The 10,597-nt window shown below is 34.7% G+C and overlaps 1 protein-coding gene across 1 annotated transcript in view; it reads left to right on the top strand.

Moving 5' to 3' along the window:
- The first annotated feature begins 751 nt into the window (after positions 1-751).
- Positions 752-10,597, top strand: part of LOC132701098 (transducin-like enhancer protein 4) — a 272,931-nt gene continuing 263,085 nt past the window's right edge. Inside the window, exon 1 of the mRNA XM_060668779.1 lies at positions 752-1,114. Within this exon, the coding sequence (XP_060524762.1) occupies positions 1,052-1,114 (63 nt within the window). The 5' untranslated portion in view covers positions 752-1,051. The remainder of the gene's footprint in view (positions 1,115-10,597) is intronic.

Here is a 10,597-nt window from a genome sequence, read left to right as displayed (position 1 = left end):
GTGTGGCCATTTTCTTCTGTTTACAGCTAAAAAATGTTTAAATTTGATGCTTGTTTGCCATGGTTAATATTCTTAGCCTTCTATACTATACCGGTTCTCTATTTTAATTATGCGTAGCACCTTTGAATAATGAAAACAGTGTATAATACGTTTGCTAATGTTTTTTTTTGTCTAACTTCTTTTTAAATATTTTATAAATCTGTCATTATTGGGTGCGAGAGAATTTTCGCCAGATTTCCAAAAATAAATTCGGAAAAAACTCAATAACTACTAAATAAATGGTCCGTAAAATCAGTCCTAGTCTCTTCAAGGCAGTTATGGAAAATAAAAAAAATATTGCAAACTTTGAAATAACATTTCTGACCCATTTTGCTAACATCGCACTGTGTTTACTTCCTTTCAGCCCTCCTCGTAACCTACCCACTATATTTTAAAACCTGGACCTAATTAGTTTCCTTGGGGCGTACGCGTCGCGTACTCGTCGATGACGCAATCAATTTGTGTTCGTCGCCGATCAAGTCAACCTTTCCTTTTTTTTTCGAACGGCGACGTAACTCGCGCCGATGCCGTTGCCGCCGCTATTTTCAGGGGTTGTAAGCTTTTTGTAAAGGAGCGTGGGGTGTGTGTGTGTGTGTGTGTGTGTTAGCGGTTACGCGATGGTGGCTGCGGTGCGCGCGGAGAGCGGTGGCCGGGAGCGCCTCGCGAGCAAGAGAGGTGGGGGGCGAAACTTCAGTCAGTCGTCTGTGAACCGCGTTGGCAAGGTGAAGCGTGCGCCGTTATCTGCTTATCCTTGGATCGCGTTTTACCTAACCAGGACGTTTCTTTGGATTATTAGCTGGATTACCCTATTTTGACAAGTGATGGTTTGAGTGGTGGTGCTTTTGAACGTTGTAGTGGACAATATCGGGTTCGGTTTAGTGTCATCGTCGGGTTTTTGATCAGTTCGATCCCGTAATTACACGTTTTGGCACCGGATTGGGAGCGAGCGGTGGCATCGGTTTGCATTTTCGTGACCCTCACAGTGTCCGTGATCATGTATTGCTGACGTAAAATGTACCCTAGTGCAGGAATGAACGCAGCAGCCGCAGCAGCAGTGGCGGCAGCGCGCCATCCGGTAAGTCTTCCGACGGCTTCCCCGCGTGTCACCGCTTACCCTGAAATTTTCGTTCATCCTTTTTCTATTGTGTGCGTAAGCTGTCGCCTCACACCTAACGCGATTTTTCATTTGATAGAATGCCGAGAATCTTTTTATTTTCTTAGCCGACGCTATATTTCAATTAATAGATCTTTCAAATTCGTTTTTGTGCATTCGTGCGAGCCTATAAACTTTTTCGTGGCTGTGCCTTGAAGAAAAATAATCATTATCCTACAAATTAACGAGAAATTTACTTTCAAAGCATAATACGCACTTGATAGCTATCCGACGGCAACTCGTGGAGGCAAGCACTCTCTGAAATGAGTCAGAGCCATTAATAAGTTCTTGCCTGCCGGTTTTAGATTTTTTTGTGCAATTAATATCGAATTTTCGCTACGAGCTATTGCTTTTTTTTGGTCCACATTTTTGCACAAATTTATCGCGTCATGGGTGCCAATTTGCACTCAACTAGGACCGGGTGTGAGTAACCTATAGACTCGTTCGTTGTCACTAAAACTATATTCTTGGTTTCTGTCAGTTAAAAGTCAAGAACCTCATTATTTGCACGAAAAGTTATATTGACGTCACGCAAAAACTTAGGCATTTGTTATAACTTGTAATAGTTTTTTCCATTTTGGAAAATAGTCTTAAGTACAGAAACAATAAACTGAAAAGTTATTTCTTGTGTTCCAAAGTAAAGGCGAGGTTATTTGGAATCCTATTTAAATCATGACGTCATGTCAGAAACCTGCTTGAACGCAAGTGAAAAATTATTTCTCGCAAAAAAAGTTTGAGTGCCTCCCCGTGGCAGAGGAAAAACGCATCGATGATAATCGTTTATATGAAAACGCGACACAATTTGGCCAAGCGATATTCAAGTATCTAATTATTTATTGTCGTTGGACAAACTTGATGTTATGGCAGGCTATTTTCTGCGGTTTGCGGTTTTTGTAATAATTATTTTTTTCTATGGTTTTCGTTTTCGCCTTTAGCGTCGCCGATTAACTTAAATTGAAATATTTCGACAAATCGAAAAAAAAAACTAGATCCACTTTTAATGAAGCTCTTCAAGGGTTCGTGTTACTGCCCCACAAATAATTTCTTATACTCCTAAAAATTCTTAGTATTAGACTGTTTTCACCTCAGATCTTCATCATGAGGTAAGAAAATTTGGTCCATAGAAAATGGTAAATTTTTGATTTTTTTAAAAAAATATTGGTGCCTTAAAAATCCCTACCGAATTTGTTAAATTCCAATCGGAATTTAATAAATGAAGGGAAATTCGTTTAATTAATTGAATAATTATGAATTCTTGTAGTTTTGTCAACATTGATAACAAACGTCACACCTTAGACCCAATTTGTTTTTTGTTACCTACATAGTGAAATATGCTTTGTTGATTAATGAAAAGTTCTTAAAATGCTAACAAAATTTAAGAAGTAGGCTGTTATTTCACAAAAATTTTGCAGGTTTCACAGATAACAAAAATCGTACAGATCGTACGCACTTCACAGAACTAGAACACCAGATTTCACGGACACGATTTAATATCCCTTTCTTTTCCCCACCAACAACCACCTTGAAATTTGGAAAAAAATTAAATGTTTGCGTTCTTATTTTGTACACAGTGAAAAACAATTAGTTCCTGAAAATATCGGGCAATTAAATATCGAATTCGCGTTTTTTTTTATTGAATTCGTATCTCAACTAAAATATATTTGTTGCAAGAAATTTCTATTTGCCAAGATAAAAGTCTTACACTATTACAAGAAATATGTTTGTATTATTACAATTCAGCTTTATTCATTGCATGGTACACTAGGTGCAATTATTGTTTATTTACGAGAACTTGTCGTTGAAGTAAGAAAACTAAAATATCTATTTCAGGCAATTTAAAATAAATTTTACATTATAACAACAATAATATTTAATTGCTCTTCTGCACCGCAGATGCCTAAAATCACCCATACTTTAAATTTATTTTAACCATAGAAACAATGTTTATTTGAAGAACAATAGATTCCCTAGACCCAGCAATATTCGGTATCCACTTTTTAAGTTTGAGGAATATGTTACATATTAAATAATTTAATTTCTAAATCTCTTCAAACACCTCCCCATTCAGATATTAATTTATTTAGTTTCAACGTTCACAAGCAGCCCATAATAGGATTGCTTGGGTTTGTTTTCGGACTTTGAAGGGTTTTGAGAACATCTTTACGTATAGAGAGCTGTACTGTGTGTGCGCTTGTGCGTTCAATTTTAGAGTATGCTAGATGTGTCTGGCAACCATACTATGCAATGTACAAGAAAAGAATACAGCCTGTGCAGCGTAATTTCCTTAGAGGGATACGTTTTAAATTGGGAATTTAAGGATATAAACTGCGAGGAGATTATGAAGCTTTTGAATCTGACATCTTTGGAGAGTGGGCGCATATTTTTTGACATCGCTATATTGTACAAAATCCTTAATAACTTGATGGATTCACCAGAACTTCTGGCATCTGTTTTCATATTTCTCCTATTAATGCGAGAAATAAGGCTCCTTTTAACATTGATTTTCATAGGACCAACTATGGCATTAACTCGCCTATGAATCGATGTGCAAGCTGACAAATATTTTACTCACAAATAACGAACATATTGATTTGTTTTCTGACTCTCTCAGTAGTTTTAATTGCAAAGTAAAGAAGACTGTTTTTAATCAAAACTTGGTAGTTTAGCAATTGTAAGTTATTGTAAGTGTTATTGTTACTATTTTTCATAGGTTAAACTATATTGTAATGATAATATAAATGCTAAATGCGTGAATAAATTTTTTATTTTTTTAATTTTAACATGGCGGCAATAGAAATGGCGATGCGCTCCCGGCAACGTGTCAGCTCCTATTCCCGTGGGAATGTCAAAAAAAAAGGTAACTGGCGTCAAAAAGATTACGCTTCTGGGAATTAGATTCGAAGAAATATGATAACATACCACTAAATTTAACATTCGCCTTATTCCAAACAATAATTTTTGTATTCCAGTTAATACTAAGCGTATCTGAAGTTGCCGGGAATAAATGAAAAATTATTGGCGCAATTAGAATATAATTTACAAAATTGTGGATTATTGATTCAATATTTTAGTTAAGACAATTAAGGTAAAAATATAATCAATTTTGTCTCAACAAAAGCTTATTAACTGTGAACGTAATTTCATTCTTGTAATTAATTTTTCCGTAACGTTTGTTCATTAAAATGATTTAATTCAGCTCGGGGAAAAATTTCTCTCAGTGTATAATTTAGCAATTAGTTTAGTTTAGTCACCTGTTATAAGTCGAAGAAAAATGCGAATACGTTTAGGGAACACCCTGTATATATTACCGCGACGTCGACGTCCGCGTGACCGCAAGCGCGATCCGCCGCCTCCGAGGAGACGGCGAATGTTGCGTTCGCCAAGACTTTGAAACTTTCTAGTCGAATACAGAAGTTACGCCGCGAGTTTGTAGATGCCGAGTATCCGCCGATATGTTATGTTTGTGTGTGTGTGTGTGTAGGCAACTTGTTATAATTAAGTAGATTCATGTCGCGCATGTAGGTATAACATGTTTACTGCAAATTTATTCTCAACCGCGGCGTGATCGGGGAGAGGTTGTGTGCGTGCGTGCGCGCGCGCCTCCTTGTTTGTGTGTGTGTGTGTGTGTGTGTGTGTGTGTGTGTGCGCCGGTGACAATTTTAGCATCCTAATGCGACCCGAGCTGAATGACGACGTAGGTATGTATATATAGAAAGAGAGAGGTGTACGGCGCGGCGAGGTCGATGACTCGCCATATTAATTGCGATGTTAACTCCGCGCGCTAACTACCAATTAGTGGCCGCGTTTACACCGATAAGGTTACGTCGCCGTCTCCGTTTGTGGGAAAAAGTCCGCCGCCCGAGCTGGGCCGATTGTTCTCCGCGGCCGATGAGAATGGCGTCGGCCGAGCTATATAGCGGCCGGCGGTAATTGGAATTCAGCCGGGGATTTTATTTTCCTCCTCGTCTTCTTCCCATTCTCGGAAAACCGCGACGTGTGCGAACGCGGGAGGAGGAAATCTCGGGCCGCGTCCCGGTTTTGGCACGTGTGTTGCGGTGGTTCCGTGACGATGAACTATGGGAACGACCCCCATATAAACTCTTAGACATATTTCAGGAAATGTAAAAATTACGATTTGGTACTCGTACAATTAATAACATTCTCCCAAACTTAAAGGTATATTTTCGGGGGTAAATCACCACTCAAAAATGGTGCACCAGGTTTCACACAACCACGAGACTTGACTGATTGAAAATTGCGTGTCACCGGAAATATCGATCTGATACAATAGTAAAAATAATAATAACATTTATTTCATATACCAAATGCACAGTGAACATAAGAAATTTGGGAAGATTATAGCTAAGTTCATTTTAATATTTTCATTAATTTTATTCACAGCTAATTTATCACTTCCATAATGTCATAGTCAACACCAACAAGCCCCTTAATTTTTGTTTATTTGCAAATACAAATAAATTTTACCACAGGTACTGGCGGCATGATTTGCTACAAATCTGGTTCTTACTGAATGGATGATTGTTTTTTTACGGATTTTGTTAAGACTTAATAGTCTGATGACTGGTTTAATGTAGATTAGTACTTTCGCTTCAGTGAGCAAGTCTTTAGTTTAGTTTGTTTTTGAATAATATTATTTTCAAAACGCGCTTCCGGCTAATTGCTAGCGGTTAAAAAGGTTTATCCGCTACAGCACCCCAAACACACATAGCATATGATAAAGTTGATTCTACTAAAGATTTATATATCCTAATAAGGGAACTCTTTGATAAACTTTGACGTAATATAAAAAATTTATGGAATAATTTGCAAATTTAAGGTTCTGATCAAAAACTACCCCTAAATATTTTAACTTTTTGGTGGAATTTATGTAAAGTAAATATTGTAACTATAACTAACATAAATTTGAGAATTTAAGATTATCAAGAGTGCTTACGTGCAATATAATTTTTTCTATAGTGTATTATTTATATTTACAACTTTTCTTGAATCGTTGGTTTGTCGAAATTGATCACGACCCAACGGAGGGGTAAATCATGCGCTAAATCTGGTGTCTGTTTTGGAAATCCGCGAAATCTTGGGGAAATCATAAATTATTTCTAAATTTTTAGCACTTAGTTAAATCATTTTTAAGTAATAAACGAAGTAATCTAAAAAAATCTATTGTGTGATTTTATAATAACTGTTTCCGAGACAATTTGATATGATTCATTTACATTTTTTGAAAGTGTTCACTCAGCTAACGAATCACCGATGGAAAATTTTTCCGGGACGTCATCGTCCCTTCGTTTCGTCTCGTCTCTTTTTTTCTATTTGGTTTTAATTAGGTATGATTTTTTCTTGTCTACAGAAAATTAAAAATTATCATCGAAATTGATAACGAAATGTGTTAAAAAATGAAATAAAAAAAAGCTTAATTAAATCTGAAAAAACAGAATTTTTGAAAAGAGTTTTATGCGTATTTTTTATATATTCTTACTTAATATTTTTTTAATTGCGACAGAATTAAAACATTTTCCACATAACCTAAAGAGTATTTTTTTAGTATCGGTCAAATCTGGAAAATGATTTAGAAATCGTTGTGGAATCCGTAAAATCCGAAACCTGGTTGAAATATTTGTGAAATTCGTGAAATCTGTGAAATCATATGCTTGTGTGAAATCTGGTGATTTGGCCTCGGGTCAACCAAACGGTTACACGCAATCTTTAACTTAAAAATATGGAGAAGATGCCTTAATTGATGGAAAGTACACTCAAAATCCCAACAATCCCAACAATATTTCACAGATTTCCCGCGCGATTTACTTTGGGTATATTTGAACTCTTTAGTATAATATAGCGCAAACTTTTTGGTTTTTATTATTCCCCCATAGGTGTCGCCGTATATTTTTCTTTGTACAAATCTCCATGCATTAAGGGCCAGCCGGAGAAAACTGTCAAACTAACCAAAACTCTTTTATATTTGGATTCTACGGTATTGTTGTAATTGTTCTTGTGGTGGTTGCTTTGTTTACGTGCTCGGAGTAGTTTTGAGTAGGTTTTTGACAATTTCAAGCAGTTTTAATAACAATTTCAATTATTACTAACAATAGTAATGCAACCTTGAGCTCACAGTCGATTTTATCGATTTTCTTTGCCTCTACGTCGATTCAAAGTTAGTGTTTTGTTTTTTAATATTTGGGGGCTGTGTGCTAATAAGCATATTAGCAACTAAGAAAATTAGGTGCAAGTGTGGATGCAAATGTTTTAAAGTAACGTAACAGTTTGCGCAAGGTTAATTGGTCGATAATAGAAAAAATGTTGTGTTTAAAGATAAAAATAGATAAAATGCAATTATCGCTCCCTAGGCTATTTCCTTTTTAAAACCAGATGAAAATAAAATAAGTGACACACCACTTTGTGTCGAGCTTTCACCACAATGTTCTTAAATGGTAAAAAAATGACCATTGATGTTTTGGTGTAGATTCTGCCCTTAGATAAGTACCAATACTTGCACTTTGATTTCCAATTGATAAAAAGCATTTTGCTTGGAGACGTTATGTATATAATCGAAGACTCTGTATACCTTTCACCCTCTAAAGCCGTCTCAATCGGATACGGGTAGGGATAAGAACAAAGTGCCCATGGTCATTTATCGGACACTGGGAATTTTACATGGATGTTGCAAATTTTACGCTTAAAGTACCTCCCTTTAGGCATACTCAGCTAAAACGGCAATTGCTTGGTGTACGCGCTGTAAAAGGTATTCGTGCAAATACGCTGGACAAATGATTTCAAACAACAATGGCTATAGGGAGAAGAGCCTTGGCCCTTGTACCTCTACCTGAGAATATTTATTTGAACAAGCATATACCTCAATGAATGCATCTCATTTCATGTATAGGTATGCATTAGTAAATGTTTATTTTACTTGACTTTTTCTAATAGATTAAAAAAAATTTTTAATTCGGTCCTAACTATAGTAAAGTTATCAATTGACGTGGCTTCTTGAGAGGTTGCGAACGAATTTACTTATTTAAAAAATTTTCATTGATTATAGTTCAAAGTTTGCTCTTTTCACGCGTTAAGTTAAATGCCTTATTGCTGCTTGTAAATCTTGGGTGGTTTAGGCATACTTAACTTTCTCCGTTAAAGCTTTACTCGATACTTAACTGATGGAGTATAGTTTGTAACTATAACGCAGTTTGCTCCGATTGGCAATTAAATTGTTTTTGCGCAAATTGCTCGTTTTCCTGTCTAATATTTTAATTTTACTACTGGTAAATTTAAAATTAATCGCGAAGATAATTTGATTGCCCATTTGTTTTTAGGTATCTTTTTGATGTGTCAACACTACATCAATTGAAAATTATAATCATAATGCATTTAGCTCCCACTAACTAACACGAGAAAAATCTCGCTTAAATGGTAACCCATTTGCGAGACGCGTTTGCGTTTTCCGTTCTCTAATTTCGAAATTACGCATTAAAAAAGCAATTTCAATAAAAATATTGCCGGCTGACAATAAACGTTGATTTATGTTCAATAACCTTTCGCGTGTGTTTGTACGTCGGCCGCTGTAGAAACAAAACTGATTGTGCGACTGTTCATCAAACGTTATTTATTATTCATTGGAGGCTTGTGTATATATTGTGTATTTTATTTATACCTCACGTTTATATTATCGGTAAGGCGGCGAGAAATAATAATTTTACCAACTCGTAAGTAACTTCTGAAAATATAGCGGGTCGTTTTGGCTATTATTTTTTTTATTAAGTACGGCGTCCGCAAAAAAATATCCCTTAAATATAAAAATAATTTGTTGGCCTTGTTCTGTCTTTTTTTTTAATCTTTTATCAACGCAATTATCGTAATTGTGTTATTATACGTACCGGTATGCATAATAATATAATTTTAAATGCAATTTTCTTGTCACATCATTTTCAAAGGCAGAGCTATTTTTAGGAAGAAATGGATGTGTTTTAAACTTCTGCAAGGAGCCCATTAAAAAGTGTTTTTTCGTTTTATTTTCTATATTGAATAAATAAAAAAGTAATGGTCTGTATAAAATTGTTATTGGCTCTCGGTATATTTTTAACTTGATACCGAGTCATTGCCTACCGACACGTAGTCATTAGTTAAAAATTAGATAATAATAATAATAAAATATTTAATTTTAGAACAAATAAATGTGAAGCTGACGTTTATTCGCAGTCATTGTAAACAAGATTATAAAAATGGAGAATGACATAAGTAATCAAATAGAGAGGAACGTTATATAAATATTTAAGGATTTAAATAATGCTCAATTAATTCAAGAAATGCGTTTCGGAATTTCTATTATCATCTAAAGTAATAGTAAACATTTCTGTTGTTTTGATTTGTGTTGTATGCGCAGTTTTTCCATTTCACATTTTACCTTCACCATGAATTTGCATAGTCTCTGTTCTTGCCGAATGGTAAAAATAATGTTGATCGATCAAGGGTGGTGGTTTATTTTCATCATTTTTTTTTATATTCCTACGAGTGCGCCTATTTTCATTGGCTGATTGTGTCGAATAGTTCGTGAAATTGTTGAGTTTTTTTTTTTCAAACAATAGTTTTTTGTTGTTTTATAGTTTTGTCCTTGTACTTTGATTTAAACGAACCCCTCGTTTGCACAAAATTGATTCACCAGATTTAGTTAAATAAGAACAAACGTTGTTCAGATTTTCACATAAATATATTTAAATGACAGCTGTTTCACATGATTTGATAAAGGCACGGTGTTGCCGAAACAGCTGTCAATTTAAATATATTTATGTGAAAATCTGAACAACGTTTGTTCTTATTTAACTATTTTAAATCGATTTTCATCAAGTAAAAGCCAGTTCAGTACAATACACCAGATTTCACATAATCGTAAATCACAGATTTACAAAACATGTTTTGGATCGGAAATTTTTTGTTTTTGGCGGTAATTAAAAAACCATTTAAAAATTTAGAGTATTTCTGGAAAAAAAGTATTGTCATCAATCCACTTCCATAACTTATCAATAAAGTTCATTTAATTTTATAGACTTATGTTTGCGTTTAGCTCTTACCTTAGACTCAATCTGTAAATATTAAAACAGTTAGTTTTAAATTTCATTTAAATCATTTATTATTAAAAGATGTTTTAGTTAATGGTCTAATACCTTAACTAGTAAGTGCTCAAAACCCTTAAGAGTGTGTGTTTTTATTTCAGATTTTCGTTCATAATTTCTTAAAGATTTGAAAAATTTCATAGATAACGCAAATATTTCCCAGATTTAACGAGTTTCACTAACCAAAACTTTTAGAAATGCGTTATGAATTCGCGGATTTCATTAATTTTTCAAAGATTTCGCGACTTTCACGCACCACACAAAGATTTCACGGATTTTTTTT

Source organism: Cylas formicarius, unplaced genomic scaffold (genome assembly GCF_029955315.1).
Source record: "Cylas formicarius isolate icCylForm1 unplaced genomic scaffold, icCylForm1.1 PGA_scaffold_4__25_contigs__length_36172078, whole genome shotgun sequence".
NCBI lineage: Eukaryota > Metazoa > Arthropoda > Insecta > Coleoptera > Brentidae > Cylas > Cylas formicarius.
This window is presented reverse-complemented; position numbering and strand designations above follow the sequence as displayed.